At 46.2% G+C, this 21,221-nt stretch overlaps 1 protein-coding gene across 8 annotated transcripts in view; it reads left to right on the top strand.

Annotated features, from left to right (window-relative positions):
• The window catches only part of ERBB4 (erb-b2 receptor tyrosine kinase 4), a 484,578-nt gene extending 466,390 nt beyond the window's left edge, over nt 1–18,188 (top strand). For 3 of the 8 annotated variants that reach the window (XM_015867995.2, XM_015867997.2, XM_032445687.1), the window contains 4 exons: nt 10,350–10,397; nt 10,667–10,714; nt 11,269–11,566; nt 13,142–18,188. In XM_015867995.2, the coding sequence (XP_015723481.1) occupies nt 10,350–10,397; nt 10,667–10,714; nt 11,269–11,566; nt 13,142–13,578 (831 nt within the window). In that variant the 3' untranslated portion in view covers nt 13,579–18,188. The remainder of the gene's footprint in view (nt 1–10,349; nt 10,398–10,666; nt 10,715–11,268; nt 11,567–13,141) is intronic. The other 5 variants (XM_032445688.1, XM_015867998.2, XM_032445689.1 and 2 more) reach the window with 4 other exon arrangements.
• The last annotated feature ends 3,033 nt before the right edge of the window (nt 18,189–21,221 follow it).

Here is a 21,221-nt window from a genome sequence, read left to right as displayed (position 1 = left end):
CACTTCCACACGAGGACAATTTGGATGCGAATACAAAGCACAGAGCTTCACCCTTAGAAAGAAGGCTGGAGAAGAGGAAACCTGTCCTTAGGCTTCCAGCTCCACAGGACGTGTCGCATCCTTACTCCTGCAGGGCTGAGATTTACCAAAGGTGTGAGGCTCAGGCACAGCTTCAGCACTTCTGTCACATGCAACCTGCTTCACAGCAGAATCTCCCCAGGTCCTGTCCGGCCAGGAACAGAAGCTTTCCCACCTTCTAAACCCGTAGCAGTGTCCTCTGTTGCCAAGTCCTTCCTGAGAGTGATGTGGTTGTGAAATAAAAATTAGCACCCTAAGCTAAATTGATTTTTTTCATGACATCTGAAGTCCTCGGGTGCTATTTTGGCTCTTTGGCTTTTTCCAGCTTTTATTTTCCAGGGTCTGGAGATATTCTAGAAATATGGAGTTTTAGAAGCTCTGTGCTTTTGAGAGATAAGCTGAATCCTCAGCAGTGTTTCCATGAGCACAGTACCCCAGCTAGCACCGGAGTGTCCTACATTCACAGCCATTAGATGATTCATTCAGGTATTTGTAACAAGTACTGCCCTGTGTGCACAGAGATAATACTAATACAGACAGTGCTCTGTGTACCCCATGGTGCTTTTTGCTCTAAATCCTTGGCTAATTCCTCCTGAAAACTGTCTGTGCTGTTTATTACTCACCAATGCCGTCTCTGTAATTTTATCCCGTACTCTGTGTATCATGGAATGCCTGCCAACCCAGCAATTAAATATCAAGCTAGCTTTTCAGGATAGGGCTTTAATTAATATGTCCAGGGAGACTGCTCTGCTTGGTTACAGCAGAGCCTGGCGTGTTAGATGCCAGCTGTTAGCTCCCCAGCAGTGCCTGCTGTGCCATCCCAGCCGTCCTGGAACAGCACTGGGGTGGTGGTATCTGGCAGCTCAACATCTATATGTGTCTGTCTATGAAAATCCATTCCAGGCAGAAACCAGGTGAGAAGTTCTCTCTGTAATGAATTTGATCTAGTTTCTGCATTTGAGAAGCAGCCATTTTCAAATTATAGGGTTGCAAAGGAGAAGGCATTTCATTTCAGCATGGCATCTCTCCTTCTAAACCTTGTCGTGGATGTAGGGACTGTTCACCCAGTGATATGGCTATAAGTATTAAGGGAATGTAATTCAGTACGTGAGTAACATTGCTGAATTTCTTAGATACAGAGCTCACGTGGTAGATCAGGTCTGAGGTCCAATAGGACCTCCCATACAGACTGAAATCCAGCAGGCTTGGAGTGTGGGGGACTAGAGGCAGAGCTCACCTCAGTTAGAGCTGGAAGGGAGAGCAGGGAGAGCTTGTATGGGGGTACTGTCCTTGCTGGTGTAGGTAGGCTGGCAGTTGGTTGTAGCTGCAGTTTTCTGTAGCAGAGAGGGCAAGAAGGAAAGTCATGATTTGCTGGTGCTTCTCCTTGTATCCAGAGCTTTGTTAATGATCAGCATTTTCTCGGTGTTTGCATTTTTTCTGTTTTGTTGTCCCTTACCCAAGGTCTGAAATGAGCTCTTTCTCCAGGCATGTCCTGGCCACATGGGGCCAGCAGTAGGACTACTTCATCCTGAAGTAAATAGATAATTTGTGTGAAGAGATTTCAAAGCCAGATGGGGCATAAGAGCACTTTGTCTTGCCTACTAGCGTGCAATCAGACGGGGACTCTGTCTCCTAATTATGTGCAGAAATGTAGCTCGAGGTGCAGTTTGTCTTCTCAAATGATTGTCTTGATCTTATCGTTTGGGACGAGAAATATATCACAGATTCTTTTCTAATCACTGGGCACCTAGCACAGACTCTTTGGCAGGGTTTGGATCCTGTTGCTGTCCACCACACGCTGTTTTTGTGCTAGATTAAGGAGCTGCCAATCGTTGTAAATCTCTTCTACTGGAGGGGCTGGGTAGGATAGCACCATTTGTACATGTTAGTTGTTAAGGCAGAGCAGCCTTGGTGTCTGCCTGCTTTGAATTAGGTTTGTTGGTGGCATTTGCCGTCTTGCTGGTTCTGTGATACCTTCTCAAATATAAGAACCATGCTTTCTGTTCGACTTAATGCTCCTCAGTGCAGTGTCAGGATATTGTTTCATGTTTCTGCTTTCCCTTGTATTCAGTTTCTTTAGTTCCTTCTCTCTAAATTCGAAAGGTTATGAAAACTTTGTAGTCTGTCTTCTGCCTTTCTGCAGGGATCTCTGTTCCTTAGGCAAGCGTCACAAAGAACTCTCCAGCACCTGAACCCATCATGGACTCCATGTTGCATCAAAGGGTTTCAGGGCATTTCAGAAAGTTAGGTTGACACTGTCTGTGATTTAGCTCTCTTGCTTCTTGAAGAACTGCTCGGTCTATTAGGAATATTCAGATTCTACGTGAATCCATCCCATGTTTAGTCAACCATCCCAACTGTTGCACCTACAATACCTTTTTTCTGCTGGGAAGTATTTGATATACAGTACATCTATACTCTCTAGATGCCCACTTCTAGTCTATGTTGGAAACAGAGAGAGCACCAGGCCATCATTGTCTGTGAAGAGGAGAAGCGGAGTGGCACCAGTCAGCCTCATTTCATTGCTCAGGGTGAGTGAAGGGGGAGGAACAAACGTGCAGAAATGCGCAGTAAAATACATTAGATGTGAAAATGTCAGTCTTAATAATTTACATGAGAAAGGAAAGCTTTTCACAAAATGTATATATTTAGAATGCGAGTATTTAAATACCATTTTTAAAGTGTACTAAGTCTGCCAGGGGGAAAAAGAAGAAAATTCATACGGAAGTCTCAAAGAGAATAGATGATGCCTGGCTCTTCACAGAGAAATCTTTGAAAGCGTTTTATGGCAATTAGTCTCTTGCTTTGCAGCCAGGCCAGCTGAAATCAGAACTGGTTCTCAGGGACTCAGCCCTTTTCAGCCTGAATAGATTATCAGGACCAGCTTCTTAAATTGCTACGTGGTTTTCCAGGTCAAGTGCCTGAAAATGGGAGTTGGTAAATGCGTTGGCTGTTTCCCACCAAACCTCCACTCCTGGATGCAGGGATGGAGTCAGACTGAAAGTGCTGAGTAGCATTTGGGGTTGAATGTACCCTTTCTGCCCATGTAGGACTCCCCGGAGGCCTACAGTGAGGAAATGCTCCATGGAATCAGTGTGAGAGATGGTAGCTGTCCACTGCTTCGGACCGCGATGAATGGCATGTAAATGTACTGAGCTCGGGCTAGAAACTGGTTTAGAAACAGGCAGCATCTGCTTAAGCCATGAATAGCTGCTGGCTGTGTTAACAGCTGAGAGAGCTCGCAGCTGATCCATTTTCTTCCCCACAAAAAAAAAGTCAATAGATATAAAGAGAATAAGTAATAAATATTTCTACAGTGCACTGATGAGGCATTCTTGGAAAAAAAAGCAAGCTAAACAACTTTGCATAATTCAGTAGTTGGAAAAAATGGACTAAAAGTCAGGAAATAATTATGAGCTGGGAGAAAATGTTCCTTGGTTTTGAACAGAAACTGTTTCAGGGGGGCATCAGGCAGGAGCGCAGGGAGTAGGGGCTGCAGGAGGGCGCAGGGCATCCTAAACATACCTTCAGTGAGGACAAAATGCCAGCACAGCCTGCAGTGCCTTTTGTTAGCCAGAGCTCAGGGTCCGCTTTGTGCATTAAGTGCTGTGGTCTGTAAGGGGGGGAGAAGGGGGGGAGGAGAAATAATTGTGGAAGCTATAAAAAGGCTCTCCAGAAAATGCAGTGGGGAGAAGTGGGAGGAGGCACAGATGAAGTTTAGATTTAGAATGTTAAAAAATGATTATTTTATCCAAATCAGTTGGATGGTTATTTCTTTTAGAGTATTATTGCCACCAGCACCTCAGCCCTGCTCTAAATCAACTCAGCGTTTCATCAAGAAGCCTATTCTTCACTATAAGAGACCAAGAGTGCACAATTATGGGTTTCTTTCCCCCTTGCATAATAAAACTGGGAGATTATCATCAAGTTTCTATTCAGATTTTAGGGAGGCTTTTTTATTTTATTTTTAAAACCCATCTTTGTCTGTAAGAGCTCCCTGTTCGGGCCAGCATGCTGTAATGATAACTGCTGTAAAGGCTTCAGTGGAGATGTGCTCTATTTCATTCTCAATGAGGGCTGATGGCATTTTGAGAGGCTCAGAATATCCTTTGATTACCGTAGAAAACAGACTGGGGAAGATGGCGATGCGGAGCACGGCATGGGAGGGGGCTGCAGCTCGGAGTGCTGCTCATCAACTTTCTTTTGTTGCTTTTCTTTTTTTTCTTTTCTTTTCTTTTGGTCTGCGTTGCCGCAGTCGCCAGTTGTGGCCCTGTTGTGGGTTGAAGTCCCATGCCCCGTCCGGTTCCTGTTTGAGGACTTGCAGGTTTGCACAGAAGGGGAGCTGCAGTGCTCTCGCACACAGTGGGGAACCAGCCCCATGTTAGGAGGTGCCATGTGCTGCAAAGCACCTCTGGGCCTGTTGAAAAAAGGAGTGACAGAGAGCTGCTCGTGGGTGACAGGATGAATGTGACAGTAAAAGAGATTGAGGGAGCAAGACAGAGACATGCAGGCTGCCTCTCCTACTTCCCGAGCTGCTTGATGCTCACTGTGTGTTCATATAGAATAATAAGGAACAGGAATTTTTGCATCTTTGCTCCTGCATCATGCTTATATCAAACCGTTGTTTGTGCCAGCTGTTTGCCAGTTTTCCAAAGGTTGCACAGTCAAAGGCTTCCCAGGTTTGCAGGATAGGGAGGTTTCCAGGGAGGGTTTTTGTGGCAGTATGGCAGCACACAGCCTTTATTCCCTGCCCAGCTGTGGGAGGAGGGGCTGTGGCAGAGCCCCTCTCCTGTGCTTTTGTGTCAGTCATAAGCATGTGGTTTGTGGCACACCACGCGTCTCACAGCGGGCTGTTTTCATCGGTCATCTTCCAGTGTTTGACTCCCTTACTTGGTGAGGTTTTAAGACAGAAAGACGGTATGTGTCTGGTATTTTCCAGCAATACCACAGGAAATAGTCTGCGCAATATTTAGGTATCTCATTTCCTGTACCAGTCGGCCAAAAATGTTTGGTATGTCTCATGTATGATTTATGCTATTGACTGTTTGCAGCCTGTATGATATTACTCCTGGACGGCTGCATTGAAATGTGGAGATGACTATGTGCGTGGTCTGCTCTGTGAGAACCTCTGAGTCTGAAAGCAGACAGATGTGATCTGTGAGTCATCTGCAGCAGTGAGTTAAGTTAGCACTGAGCTGCATCGGGGTCACCAGGGAAATGTCTGCACTTAGAACGAACAAGTTCAGAGATGCCTTAAACCTACCGTACGGCCCGGGCATGTAAGGTACATATATTGGGCATACTGTATCAAACGGGCAGCTTCAATGAGGATGTGTTCCAACCATACTTGAAGACTGCAGTGGGCTTGCCCATATAAAGGAAGGAGGAGCTGTTGTAGGTGAGGAAACTTATACAAAACTATGCTTCCCTGTTTCAGAAGAAGAAAACTTATCAGACCAGCATAGTCTTGTGAGTACTCTCCAGGTCAGGGCACATGTGACAGAGAAGCTGACAGCTGTCCATTCCTGAGGCAGTCAATAAGTCTAATTTTGTATATGCTCTGAGACTTGCTTGAAGATGCTGAGGTTTAGGGTGTGAAGTTCCAGCTCTCTTGGATGCTGTGGGGACCGCCAGCAGGATGCTATGTGGACCAGCCCTTTGCCTGCAGCAGAGCCTTTTGGTGGGGTGAGCTGCCACTGTCCTTGCAGTTAACAGCTTTCTCCTTGTGCTCAGTGCTGCTCTGACACCGTTTCTGGTGTCAAAGCTTCCTTCTTCAGAAAGGTTCCTTGAGCTGAGGAAGCTGTGTGCATGCTGCTAGAGCAACCAGTGTATGTGACTCTTGAGGGGCAGTGTGAGCTTTGTATTGCGTTTGTCAAACCAAACTGCACACTTCTGTTCCTGTACAGCTCAGCTCTGAATGGGGGCTGGGACCAGAAATCTCCAGTGCTCTGCCAAACCTTCTAGCCTTAGCTATACAAACAGCGTTTCATTTCTGAGTAGCATTACACAGAGGGCAGCAGGACTGCTCCCAGGCAGCGGGGACTCCTCTAGCGGTGCTCTTTCCAAGCTGAATTTCAGTTCAAATCAATTGCAAATACCAGGCTTTTCCCCTGAAATGTAACCAGGGTTTGCTCAGGGCAGGTGGGACAGCTCATGGGGTGTGCTATGTCTGCAGCTCCCCCGTAGCAGCCCCAGAAAGTTATTCACATCCACCCGCATACAGCATCTGTCCTCTTTCTGAGCTAACTGTTGCGGTCTTGGCTCACAGCAAGTTCTGCTTTACCCGCTGTGCTAAGAGGCTGCAGCTTGGTGGCCTGAGCCTGAGAATTTGATTTGGTTTGAAGTCAGGTGAATATGGTTTGACTTGGTTTCAAATCATGTAAGGAGCAAAGAGTGTTATTTCTGAGTGCACACAGACCAGGACAGAAATGGCAAGGGGCAGTGTTGTGGAGAGGCCTGAGGTGTGGAGTACAGGGCAGTAGAGGTGGGCAGTGAGACGGTCATTGCTTTGCTCCTGCTCTTTGGCGTGTTCCTTTCTGTATATGAGAGCTGCTGGCGGGGAGGGAGCTGGGCATGTGGTGCCTCTGGTTCAGTTCAGGCATATGCAGGCTTTGCTACAGCCCCTTGTATGTAGTAAAGAACAGTTTTGCAGTTGCATGAGCTTAGCAGACTGCTTAAGAGCAATAGCCAGCAATAATTATGTGGTGCTCTCAGACATGTGTGTGCAACTCAGTGGGTGCAGGGCAAGCAAGCTGTGCAGCTGTGAGGGAGCTTCTGGCAGGCTGTGCTCCTTTAGGGACTGTGTGGGCATTGGGGCCTAGCACCACTTGCATTTCATGGCATTTTAATAGGCAGCTGGAAAATACTATGTCCCTGCTGTAAAGGAGAAGGTATTTGCTCTTGGGAGGCTTTAGAAGGAAGGAGTTGGAAAATGAAATTAATGAAAAGAAAGCAATAACACAAACCAATATTCACCCTAGTGTTATTGACGTCTCCTTTATCAGGGCTCATTTTACACGTGCGTTAGCTGTTACAAGAGCCGGTGTGTCACTGGTGGTTAATACCAAAGGGCCTGTAACAGCCTTTAGGGCACATTTGCTTGTTGTTGTTTTTTTATCTCTTCTCCCTGATGTCGTGTTTGTGCTGAAAATTCAATCTTGTAGTGTTACGAATGAAATCTCAGGCATTTTTTTGCTAGGGCTGCTCCCAGGCAGTGACAAGTGAGAGGCTCCGTTTGGAGGCTGCGTAGGGCTGAAGTGTAGACGGCCGCGTGCACACTGGAGCCAGGAGGGAAAGGAACATCAGCTTTATTCAACGTAGCGTTTTTAAATGCAAATGTAACAGAACCAAGAAAAAAAATAAAAGAGGCACAGAGTAAACTGGATCACGCATACAAATGAAGCTATTTAAGTTTTTCTTGCTGAGATCCAGATGTGTTTTCTGCTCACAGTGTGATTCATGTACTTACCCATAACAGTTAGCTGGGGCTTTCAGTGCTTCTCTTGGAAGCCCACAAAATGATGACATCACGGTGCAATTAGCAGGCAATTTAAAGGCATTTAAACAATTATATCACATTTTCAGCCCCTTAATTGGCACCACAGCTGTTTTCTTTGCCTCCTTTTTTGGAACAGCAGCCACAGGGCATTAACTCACAGGGAAAAACAGTAAAAGATTAAAAAAAGAGTGCAGACACCTGTGGTTCTAAGAGCCAAGCTGTAAGGATCTGTGCTAAGAGTGTTGCAAGACAGCTATGTTTAGTACAGAGCTAAGGGGGAGGCATGATGAAATAGCATAGCCGTGATCTCAGTTGGCAGGTCACTAACTGGGGAGGGTCTGGTCAGCAAAAATAGCAATAAATGCATTAATGCTGGTCCATTCTCTCCTGATGTCTTTGGGCAGGACTATTCTTAGAGGGCACATTAGTTTGTTGTTACACTTGCATAGTATGTATTTAAATGAAAGTCACAGCCAAGAAAATCTAAAGATAGGACAGTGGGTTCAGCCTTCTATAGTGAGGGTGGAGCACAGCATGTCCACAGATAGATGTTGTGGCCATCCTAGAGCACTATTTTGTTCCCGTTGTTAATCATTTAAACTTCTACTTGCAGAGGCGCACAGCCCTTCGTGTCAAACACGCTGACAAAACAGTTGGTTTGCCAAGTAGGCCAAAGTTCGTACCACCCTTTGCAGACCATGGTTTACTACTTCATAGAATCACAGAATGGCTTGGGTTGAAAAGGACCACAGCGATCATCCAGTTCCAACCCCCTGCTATGTGCAGCATTGCTAGCCACCACACCAGGCTGCCCAGAGCCACATCTACCCTGTCCTGGAATGCCTCCAGGGATGGGGCATCCACAGCTTCCTTGGGCAACCTGTGCCAGTGTGTTACCACCCTCTGAGTGAAAAAATTCCTCCTAACATCCAGCCTAAACATACCCTGTCTCAGTTTAAGACCATTCCCCCTTGTCCTTTCTTTACTTACCCTGTCTTCATTCTTTTCCTCCTCCATCTTTTTGGAGTAGACAGCTTCTCTGAATCGAAATAAGTGGGAGGTTGGATGGTGAAGAGACTGATATCAGTCTGTCTTCTGTAGTGGAAGGTCTTGTAGCCATCAGTAGGACGCATCCTCTGCCAAGCTCAGAGGATGGTTTTTGTCCATTTATGCAATACTTTCTGACCTTGCCACTAATGTCAGTAAAGCTGCCACACAAAGGAAAAGTGAGAGGGATCGGAGGTGATGGGACTCAGTGTTCTTTGTTCCAAGGACTGTTACAGTTGTCCCAAAGAGGCCTCCTGCAGAACACTGCCAAGTTACATCCCTGCTGCACAGTCTGCTCAGATGTGTATTGCTCATCTCTGGTCCGGTCCCTTAAAAAAGACTAGTTTCTGGTCAGGTGTTTTCTGTTCCCTCTTGCCATCAGTTATCTCAACTGTGGTAGTGCCAGCCACGCAACCACTCTCTGATGCTTGTTCTTCTGTTCCTGCTGCTTGTGAACCTTGGCTGTTGTTCTGGCTGAGGACATTTGTCTTGAATACTCTGTGGCACCACAGGAATGTAAGTAACCTATTTCTTGAGCCTTCCAGCTGCTCATTGCCCTGGTGAAGAGATGTGCACGGAGGGACTCCTGTCGAGGCTTTGCAGACAGCTGGTCCAGAAGGACATTCAGCTAACAGAGTTTTTTCTGCACTTTTGTATTTTGCAACCTGGAGCCTTTTGTTAGAAGGTTATCGCTTGGCTAAATACAGATGAATTTGAATGGCAGTGCAGAAAAGCTTGTTCTTAACTAGGGCTTGTCTTGTCCACCATGTTTACACCTTAGACAAAAGGTGTTAGATTTGAGTTACAAAATGGCCGTGGGAATATTTATATCAACAAATCGAGCCCATTCATGAACACCAAACTGGGCTTTCCACATTCATCGTGAATGTTTTCCCCGATGCAGATACTGAACTTCAACCAAAAGCCTCTCTTTATAAAGGCTCGTCTTAGTGACGTATTGGCAAAAGGCACAAACTGACTGTGGTGCGTCCCATCCCTGTGGTGTGACAACGTGCATCTTTTCTGATTGTACTTAGAGTGTAGCTGTTAGTACCGATACGTTTCTGCAAGAGATTGTAATAAAGCAGGCATCTCTTAAAGAGAAGCATTCTCGCCGTGGTCAGGCTTCTTACCCAAGGATGTGGGATTTTTTCCTCACTTGTCTCAAGTTCAGCCTTTTTTTTTTTTTTTTTTTTAATATCCTGACTTTTTCTCTCCCTGAACTGGGAGGTAAGGGAAACAGAGGGAGGTTTGTGAAACAAATTGGGAAGCACAGTAGTTATGAAGAACAGATCTAGAAATCTGAAATGTACCGTTTTAGCAGTAGAAAAATACGTGATTGTGTTTCTCGGCTTTATTTTCCTTCCCAGAAGATCAGCATTTTCTCATTGAGAAATAGGTCAGTTTTGAGCAGCACGGAGTAATACAAGAGCAACTGGTGTGCCAATGGTATCAGAATAAATGAATGTGTCTTTATGGAGGGATTGCTGTACAACCTCCACAACTCGCCCCTACCCAGCGAGGGAACCTGGCCACCTTCCCCAGGGCAGGCAGGCAAGCAGGCACACAGCTTTTTCACATCAGTGAAACACATCTTTGCAGTTTGGATTCGCTGAGGAAATCTGATGAGCATGTTTCTCCCCATCAGTTCATAGAGCTCATGCAACTTGTTTCACCCTGTGACCTCTAAGTACGTATCCATCATTCCATTTTTCTTTCTCATTAGAGTGAAATTGGACACAGCCCTCCTCCTGCCTACACCCCTATGTCAGGAGTAAGTATTTCACATTCAACCTTCATTCTTTAGGTTTTCCTCCTTCCTTCACTGCTTGTTTTCTGTTTTCCCTCCCTTATTCCTATAATGTCTCAAAACCCAACACTGAATGCAGTTTGTGTATGTATAACTCGGGGATCTCTAAGCTCAGCTTGGATTCATCTCTGAGCTCAAGGGATCCACATGCAAAATCACTGCCGATATTTCTTTGAAAAGTATTTAGGAAACAGGCTTGGATGAATCTGTCCATTTTTCCTTCCCATTTATAGGTCACGATGTCGAAATTTCCTTGCACGCCCTTGCTGAGAAGCAGAATGGTAGGTTGAGTTGAACTGTTGAGGTGTTGGCGAGAGCCTTGCTCACAGCCTGGTGGAGCTGCACAGTGTCTGGGTGGCTTTGTGGTCAGTGCTACCAGACACCCTGTGAGCAGCCCCCCTGGGAGCAAACCAAGTTGACCTAGCATAAGGTTTAAGGGTTTTGTTCAGAAATCACGGGAGGTTTTCTATTAAGAAAAAGAGAAACTGGGTTTGCTTGCCTTTTGCCACTGTGAATCTCCAACTTCCACATCTGCGTAGGAGACAAGTTCTGTACCCCATTTCTAGCCTCATTGCCATCCAGTCTCCCTGCAGCCCTCCCTGCCCTGATGCTCCTCCCAGGGAAGGGACCTGCTCAGCAGCACCGGGCAGGCAGATGCTTTGCTAGACCCTCAGCACTGGAAATGTGGCAGCCTGCAGGATGGATGAGGATTCTCCTGCCCTGTGAAATGCATCATTCAGCAGCTGTGGCGGGAGAGCCAAGGGCATGCCTTGTAGTACAATGTTGCTTCCCTTTAGAGAGCGTTCTTTCTAAGCTGCCTTCTCTTTCTCAACAGAACCAGTTTGTGTACAGAGATGGCGGCTATGCTGCAGAGCAGGGAGTGCCGATGCCATACAGAGCTCCTGGCTGCATCATCCCAGAAGCCCCAGTTGCTCAAGGGGCAACGGCAGAGATCTTTGAAGACACCTGCTGCAACGGCACACTGCGGAAGCAGGTGGCCACGCTGGCAAAGGAGGACAGCAGCACCCAGAGGTACAGCGCTGATCCCACGGTCTTCATACCAGAGCGGGTGATTCGGGGAGAGCTGGATGAGGATGGCTATATGACGCCAATGCGAGACAAACCCAAAACAGGTAACAGTTGGTCCTTCCAGGGAAGTTCCCAGTCACTGCCTTCTCTATTTGTCTACATCGGCAGCTTTACACCTGAAAGGGTTTTATCTGCTAACCCAGCAGGACTGAAATATTCTGACTTGATTAACATTTCTTTGCTGGGGGGGATTCTCTTTTCTTTGCTTAACATTCTACTTAAGAAAGCTGACTGTACTATAATGTCAGGTTTGGTATTTCCCCTTTCATTTTTTGATGCTGGAAGGGAAAAGAGAGAGGAATGAAAAAGACAAAGCAAAAATAAGAAACCAACAAACCCCCCTCATTATCCAAGAACAAATATTTATACTTTTTCCAGTAATCTTTCTTTGTCCAGCCATGGTCTCCACTTGGCTTTGTTTATTGATCTGCTTTATCGTCACAGCATCGTGGTTGGTAAAATGTCAGGTTGAACATACCACAGAACCGATGCACATAGTTGGCATTTTACGCCCAAGAGAAGTTTGGGACGGAAAGAATGCCGTGTGCTTTGGAGGAACCATCACCGTGAGGTGGAGTGTGCCTGTGTTACTGCCAGCTCAGTGCCATGCTTCCCACTTGGCCTTCGTTCTCTCCTTTCTTTTTAAATAGCAGCAGCACTGTTTTGCTGTGAGGGGATGTGTCATTAGTCATTTGCTTTCAAACATTTGCATTGGCTTTAAAGAAATTAATCAAATCAGATGTAAATGCCAAATAACTACTGAGTTTGCTACAGGATTTGGAAGACTGTTAATACGTAGTGGAAACAGAGGGGGTTGTGGGACAAGTGCACTTGTAAGCTAAGGCAGACAGTGTCCCTGCTTATCTTCCCTTCCCATCCTCCTATCTCACTTCCTGTGTACCTTCAAACCTTTCTGCAACTGAACCACATCTTTTTGTGGTGTTAGCCCGCAGCAAATGTTTTGAAGACACCACAACCTGTGCCAACTGTTCTGGAGCTAATGTTAAGACTCTACTGTACCCTTTCCAGGACTCACTTGAATTATTTTTCATAATGCTTCAAGGCCCTTTGCCCTTCAAGGATGGAAGCTTTTTAATCAGGCAAATTGTTCTATTAGAAATGAAGCTGTCTTAGAAGTTAAGCCTCTCTGCACAAAAGCCATCCCCGAGGGCTAACTAAGATTCCTGTTGAGCTTTCTGGATGGAGCAACTGTGGAGCAGAGGGTTTGAGTGAAATGTCCAAGGTTGCACAGTCATCCACAGGGACAGGAGCAGCTATGTGCATCTGGCCATGTAGATCACACTCCAACAGGAAGGCCAGGATCAGACGAGGCATTCGCTGTGGTTCAGTGTGAGCTGCAGTTCAGTTTACAGCTGTGCAGCTTTTTTCAATGAGTCACTGTTTCCTAGGGTCCCAGCTCTTTATTTTAGTCCATGTTGCCTATTTAGGTTGTTAACTCACTTTTAGCAAGAGAGCGTGTTCAAAGTAGATGGCACCTGGTGTTCTAGGAACAGCTGGGGCAAGGAGGCTGATTGGTAACGTAACAATAGGGCTTGCTGTGTGGATGCTCCTCGCTTTTTGTTGATGGATTATTATTATTTTTTTTAACCTTCCCTTAGATTACCTGAATCCAGTGGAAGAGAATCCGTTTGTCTCCCGACGAAAGAACGGAGATCTCCAAGCTGTGGACAACCCAGAGTATCACAGTGCTCCAAATGGGCAGCCCAAAGCAGAGGATGAGTATGTGAATGAGCCATTGTACCTCAACACTTTTGCAAACACCTTGGAAAACGCTGAGTACCTGAAGAACAATTTGCCAGAGAAAGCCAAGAAGGCCTTTGACAACCCAGACTACTGGAATCACAGCCTGCCCCCACGAAGCACTCTCCAGCACCCGGACTACCTGCAAGAGTACAGCACAAAATACTTTTACAAACAGAACGGACGGATCCGGCCCATTGTGGCAGAGAATCCCGAATACCTCTCCGAGTTCTCCCTGAAGCCTGGCACTGTGCTGCCCCCACCGCCCTACAGACACCGGAACACAGTGGTGTAGTAACCGTGGTCCTACAGAAGTGGAAAGGCAACCCCTTCTAGCTGCCTCACTCTCTCCCTTCTCTCCTCCCTACTTCCCTTTTTTCCTTCCATGAGCTTCCTCTTCTTGCCAGTTCGCTCATTTTTGCTATTTCCAAGTGAAAGGATGTCCTGGAGTCATTTGCAGATCGGGTTTGGAACTAAAAAGGAAGGAAGGAAGGAGACCGAAAGGAGGAGTGTACAGCCAGTGTTTCTCGCCTTCCGCAGATCAGAGGAGCCAGACAGTACAGAAAATCCACAGCAGTGTTGCTCGCTGTCAAGCTAGTCTCAGTGATTCTACTCAGATGCTGTAGGGGAAGCCACAAAGAGGCTGTCTCTCTCAGGAGGAACAGATGAGTCCATACAGCATTCCTAGAAATCTCAATGCAGTTTCCATTAGGGGAAAAAATGGACAATTTTTATAACATGTGTAATAGCACAGTAATTGAGATTGAGCATCCAGTTTTTTTCTCTAACACTTTTTATCCCAGCAACTGAAAAAATGGCTAACTTGGCTTTTCGTAATCGTTCAAATCTTCATCGTGGCTTTCCCAGAGATGATGATGTGACTCCAAGAGCCGGTGCCTGTCCTTGTTCTGAGCCACACCGTGATTCTGTGCCACTTCCTGACCGCAGAGAGCCCGGCTGGAACTTGTGTGAAATGACCATTTTTGTATATGTGCCAACAGGACAAACATTTTAAATAGAAAAATCCTTTCAGAAATGAGTAGCAAAGCCCCACCCCCAGCGTGTTCTTCTCAAACCTAAAAGACAGGCCAAGAAATCAAGCTTTGCAAGTAGAAGGCTCAGTTTTCCTGTTTTATACCTGCTGAACATGGGTACGTAAACACAAATGAATTCTTCCCTCTTTTTTTTCTTTGGGATCATGAAGGTAGCTGGGGATGCTGTCAGGCAATGCTGAGGACGAGACAACACTAGAGAGTTGCTGTGGGTCATGGAGTCAGCCCAGCTTACTGTGGGGTGCTGGTGGGAAGGGTCCTTGAAACTGGAAGAAACAAAGACACTGGACTGGAGAAAATGCACATAGAAGTTCACTGGAAAGTTAGTTTGCACTTAAGCTCTGATTTTATTTGAACTGTTTTCTGGTTTTTGAATGAAGCAATATGGAAGTGACCAGCAAAATACAAAATAATAATTTTAAATTTTAAAAACTTAAAAAAAAAAAAAAAAAAAATTAATTGTATGTAAAGGATGACTGTGGAAATGCCAAAATGAAGCAAATTGAGTCTTTGGTACAACATCCACCAGTTTGGAAGTGCATCACATTGACTGTTTCAGAGAGCACAGTGACACAGCAGCTAGCTCTACTGCTGCCACGCGAAGGACAGCACAGCGAGCCCTGGAAGGGATCCGAGGAGGGGAAAGCCTTGCTCCGGCACGCAGCACAGTGCAGAATGCTTTTTTTTCTAACAGGGGGATTACTCTGTCACAGAATGCAGTGTATACATGACATTTGCTAAGTCTGCGTGTGCATGTGATTCTCAGAGCTTTCAGTCACAAAATGTGAATCGGTATGAGTTGGCCTCCCTGCGCTCAGTTCTGCGTTCATCAGCCTCGGTTTTTAGATAGACACCCATACAACCCTCCTCCTGTTGGTAAGGATCCTCTAGCCATGGTTTGGGGTTTGTTTTGCAGATGGGAAGCGTGGAACACAGGCCAGTGCTGATGGCTCGCTCCTGGTGTGTGCCAACACCTGCTGTGTGAGCATTTGTGCACCTGGTTCCCACCAAAAATGTGCAGGCTGCATTAGGTACCTGCATAGAGCAGTCTGTGTCTCATTAAGGCCTTTAAAAGGGGAGGGCAGTGTTAGTTTATGCACTTCAGTACTATTGATGTCAAGATCTCTGGGGTAACCCAGAAACAAAACCAGCAACAACCAGTAGTGTGGAGATAGCATCCACAATCCTGCCTATGAACACAGCCTGCAGTACTGACTGCAACCCTGGTGGCTTTGGGGCAGCTTGACAACAGGTAGGAGGAGGTTTTGAAGCTGGGTGGTTGGCAGGCATGGCAGTGGAAAGGAAACGTGCGCGATTGCTGAGCCAGTGCTGGTTCTGCCGACAGCCTGATCCCACGCCACATACGCCTAGGCCACCTCGAGGTAGTCGAGCTCAGCTCCAGTTGCAGGGCACTGCTAGGTCTGCTGTGTGAGGCTCTTCAGAGCTACTGAAGGGAGGAACTGGACCAGATGGGAACAGAAAAATGACCAGCACACCACTGAGGTGAGATCAGTGATTAGGGAATGTCACACAGCTCAGTGGCCATGTCTCCTCCTGACTCCCTCTGTAACTTCCTGATTCTGATGGGTAACAGAGGATGGCACATGGCGTGCCAGGGACCCTGCTCCAGGAAGGTTTCCTGGTAACAATGCTGAAACACTGAGAAGTTGGGCTGCAGTGCCAGGCTGCCTGGGGATGAAGACCGGCCAAGGACTGTGGAGGGCAGGTTCTAGCTTCACAGAAGCGGCCAAGGTGCGGTAGGTAGGTAAAGCAGAGGGGAAAGGTGGTCAGTTTATCCCCTGAAAAGATTGTACAAGAGGGTAACTCCAAGGCTTTACTGCTTGTGTATGAATTCAGAGAGGGGCATGTGAAAGCTACTGGGGCCAAGGCACGTGTGTCTCCACAAAGAGACAGCTGTTCATGGAAGGTGGAGACCTGCTCATTTCTGTGGTAAGTAGGACTGGTGTTAGAACTAATGAAAATGTAAATAACAGCTTTCTGTAACATTTTAGCATTTCTTACATAGCTTGAATTATTTATTCCTTTTAGTCGTTGTCTGTGGGTAAGGCGCTCTTGGTAGCGTGGAAACGCAGCGTTCCTTGGAGGGAGGCAGCACGTGGGGCTGGCTGTCACCTGGCACTGGGGGCTGTCCACACACAGCGCATTTTGTCAGCAGGGAGCTGTAGGTAAGCAGCAGAATTATTTTCTCTGTCTCTGATGAAATCTCTGGTCCTGTGGCGGGACCTACACACAGCGCCATCAGCTCCCACAGATTCTCATAGGCAGACATCTATTGGTCAATGCTTTCCTTTTGCTCACGCACAAAAGAGGTGCGCTGCTTCTCAAGAGCAGGTACCTCTATCAGCCTTAGTTTGAGTCAACTGTGCTAAACAAAGGAGAGCAGCAGCTGGTTTTCACCTGATCTCTTGCAGTGATGTTGCCAGCGGAGCTGAAAGTTTGTTGTGACAGAAGTGGAAGCTGCACTTCCTTGATTTGCTCTAAAAAACAAATATTAATTTTGTTTTTCTACAAAATGGTTAAGGAGTTGAGCATACATGCTCAGATGTAGTGCAGTATTTACAACTTGTCTTGAGTGCATAGCAGCGATTGGATCACATGGATCAGCTTTAGGTGCCCTCAGCTCAGCTGTCCTTCTTTTCCTGCAGAGCAAAAAGTCTCCAGGGCTGGCCCTTGATCCCACCACTTACCTGGAAAAAATGCAGTGAGTTTATTTGAGGTGGGTAGCGAGGAGAATGGTGTGTGCAGGGCAGCTGCCTCACTGCTGCTGGGGCCTGTGCAAACCAGTGCTTATTGCCAGTTGAGAGCTGGGTGGGAGGCGCAAGCTCAGGTAGGTGTTCATCTCCTTAGAAGGCTCTTGAGCTCAAATGGGACTTGGAGAAAACAGGCTTTAACAAAGACTAGTCAGGCCTCTGGTGATAAGTGACCTCTAGGGCTCTTAAAGACCATCATCTCAGATCAGACAGCATCACCCGAAGTTCTCTTCTGCCAGTGTTTATAAGAAATGTTGTTAATTGCAATAATATAAAAAGACTGAACGCATATTCATTTCTAGCTCTGTCACCTGTAGTCTTTCCATTATGTTGGATTGCAGACCTCTGCAGCTGACAGAACAGGTCATGTGTTGTTACACATTCTAGATTTGGGTTCAGATGTCACTTCTGAAAGCCAGGGCTGTACACAGGCAGGGGCTGGGTGGCTGCAGTAGTATGTTTCCTTGCACACACGCTGTCCACGAGGGCAGCCTCAGCTGCTCAGAACATGCCCTTGTTTTTATTTTGAGCCTTTTGCTACATGTTACACAAGTAGAAATGGCCGCCATTACAATGGGCTTTTCAAATCACAAATAAATGAGTGTTCCACCATTGGAAGGAACTCTGGAATGCCCAAGAGCACAGGTGGACACAAGTCACCTCAGTGAAGCACAAGGTCACACTCCACCTGACAAAGTGAGAGGGGAGATGACTGGAAGGTAAGGCTGAAGGTAAGGCATCTCTGTTTGTCCCACGGCCGTGGCTGGTATCTGTGTGTAGGCTGGTACAAGGCACTCTGGGAACTATTTAAGTCTGACTGACGGCAGTGGGGCTTTATGAAAAGCAAAGGCAGGCTGAAGTGGTGAGCCCAGCTGGGGGCTCACCTTTGCTTAGCCAAGAGGAATTAGGAAGCATGAAGAGTTAGCACTACTTTTTTTTCCCTCTTTGAAATTACAGAGCTTTGGACCGTAGAGAGGGATTTTAGAGATGTGTAAGGCCACGTGAGTAGTTGCATCCCAGTTCTTCCCCCTCCTGTTGAAAAAAGCCATGAGATTGTGTTCCAAATGTGTTGTGGATGGAACCACCAGGGCTAAGGTACACCCTGCACAGCACCCTCTTGCTGATGGCAGCACCTCTGTCCCTGTGCCCTGCCCAGGCTGCGAGCCCTCTTAGGGATCAAACACCCTATTATTATGTCCACAGCACTCCGAAGACTAAACCCTTTTGGGATAACCACAGTAATAAACTGTGAATGGTATTTTATAAATGTAGATAGGTACGCCGTTCCTTTGAGGTAAGGTATTATGACATATGTAGCATAAGCTGGTACTGCTGTTAAATGGGTCGATTAATACTGAGCAGCTGTGTAAGGGGTAGCTAACTTTGAATGCACTCAGAGCAGCGTTCCCTTGGAGATGGGCAGAACGAAGTTGCTGGGTATTTGCCTTTTGGTGGTGGGGTATGTAGAAAATGCCAATTGTCGAAAACACAAATTGCAGGTTTTCATCACATTTCAGCGTTGGAAGTGGGTATGCGCTTGAAACATCATTCACAATGGATTTCACCTTTCAGTTTGTTTTTTTCTTCTGCCCAGTATTTGACATCTCCCCAACAGTAATCTGGAGTTTCTAAAGTGGTAGCAACCCTAGGGTTATGGAGGAGAAAGGGAAGTCTCTTTGTAAAAAACAGAGATACCCAAAATACATTTCCTGACCTTGTAGACCTGTATTATGTCGGCTGAAGCCCACCTTCCAGAGCTGGGAGGAGATGCGGGAGCTGCCAGGTGAGCACAGCACTGCAGGCAGAGGTGGAGGTTGGGGGCTCTAGATTTTGGGCAGTTCTCTGGGTTCTAACAGCTCAAAGAGATCACAGAGCAGTAATTCTGCCTTATAAGTACCTTCAGAAAAAGAGAAGCAACAGTTTGCTGGGGAAGAGGCTCATTTTGTGCCAGGTGATGCATTCAGAGTTAGCTGCCTTTCTGACACAAAAAAACAGAAATACAAAAACTACTGTATGTTACTTTGAAAATGTGAATAGTATTTTTATAGCTCATTAAAGACACAGCTAGTTGCGTTTGTAAATAAGGATAATGTTGCTTTTATCTTCCTTGTGGTCACCATTATTTGGAACATAATCGTCCTTAGGGTTGATTTGTATATAGGTAATTTGCTTGTGATTTATGCGCTCCCCCACCCCACCCCCTTTTCTTCCCCTTCCCATCCCTTGGTTTTGGTTAGAAATGCCATTTTTGTCATTCTGTGTGATTCTGTGTTTTAGCACTATTGTGGTGTGTTCAGCCTTTCTGCACTTGCTTACACAGTAGGGTATGCCAGTTGTGCGTGGCGTAACGTTCCTTAAACCTTTCCTTTCTCATTCTTTGGCTACTGAGGATTATGCGCTGTTAAGACACTGACCTGGGTTAATATTAGGTATATATTTTAGCATATTCTCCCTTCTTTTCATGGTTTCTATTTTTTTTTTTTTCGTTCTATCTTTTCCTTCCCTCCCCTTTTGTCTTGTTTGCAGGCTGGGGAGAAGCCTGCAGACCTTCTCTTTGTGTGGTTACACTTCCCCCTGTGTGCAGTCCCACGTTTCTCCTCACGGTCCTTGGGGTAGAGCTTTATCTGTTCGTTAAGGCAAATGTAGACTGCAACCCACCTTGCATTGACCCATGCTCATCCCAGCTGAACAATTTGAAAACTGTTCTGCCTTTTTGTTACATGAATCTGTCAGAAATATATTTTTAATTTAATATAAATGAAATTCAATAAAATATGAAACAAAATGCATTTGTCTCCACTTTCTTGGCAGGGTTGTGCATATGCAAGGAGAGGGGCTGCCATAAAGCAGCTGTCCCAGCGTCACCCCAGAGGCACGGCTCTATAAGGGGAGGGTACCCCACTGCACACAACTCCCAGCTCTGTTCCCTGTAGACAAGAAGGTTTTATTTACCTTACAAAAGACAAACAGGTAGGCATTAATCAACTAGCTGTTTTGCAGTGAGACTGTACTCAGTACCGCTTAGGGCTGTGGGATTCAGGGCTGTGTGCTGCTGCTGCTGCAAAGCACAGTAGAATATTGCAGGCGGCTCCATGCTGCGCTGACAGCTACAGGGGGTCATCCCTGCCTGTCAGGGAACAGATGGGCAAACAGTTGCACAGTAGTTCAGACACCAGGGAGTGTGGCAAGAGGAAGAGTGGGGAGAGGTAGAGGATTGAAAAGAATGGATGGGAAAGAAAGAGGGAAAGGAAACTTAAGGGTTACAACGTGGAATAAAAAGTAATCTACAAAAGATACAAACAGAAAGAAATAATGATAATAATAAATAAATAGTAAATAAATAAAATATGAAACATAAAACTATAAAAACAATTAAAAAATCAGAACTACAATAAATAAATTAAGTGGAAACCATACAGAGCAACCTGCACATCCTGTCATCTCTAACAGGTAAGTTGAGCAAAGATGGATGAATGGATGGATGGATGAGACAGACAGATGGATGGACATGACGCGAAGAACGAATGGGTGATGGTTGCCGTGGATGGGGGGATGGGGGGATGCCATGGATGGATGGATGGACGTGGTGGAAAGATGGATGCAGTGGATGGATGGATGCTAAGGATGGATGCTAAGGGTGGATGGGTGGATGGATGAATGTGGTGAACAGAGGAATGGAAAGATGGACGCTAAAGACGAATGGATGGATGGATGGATGCTAAGAATGGATGCTAAGAGTGGATGGATGGATTCTCAGTGTGGACAGATGGATGCTAAGCAGGGATGGATACTGTGGCTGGACGGATGAATGGCTGTGTTGGATGGACGGATGCTAAGGATGGACACTAAGGATAAATGCAAGGGATGGATGAATGTGAAGGATGGATGGATGCCAGTGATGGATGGATGCGCTGGATAAATGGATGTTAAGGATGGACAGATGGATGGATGCTAAGTATAGACAGATGGATGGATGCTGTGGATGGACGGATGCGGTGGATGCAAAGGATAGATATATGGATGCGGTGAGTGGAGGGATGGATGCAGTGGATGGATAGACGCAAAGGGTGGATGGATGGATGTGAAGCATGGACAAACGGACGCTAAGTAGGAAT

The sequence above is a fragment of the Coturnix japonica genome, chromosome 7 (assembly GCF_001577835.2).
Source record: "Coturnix japonica isolate 7356 chromosome 7, Coturnix japonica 2.1, whole genome shotgun sequence".
Taxonomy (NCBI): domain Eukaryota; kingdom Metazoa; phylum Chordata; class Aves; order Galliformes; family Phasianidae; genus Coturnix; species Coturnix japonica.
The sequence above is the reverse complement of the archived record's forward strand: the minus strand, read 5'-3'. Positions and strand labels throughout refer to the sequence as shown.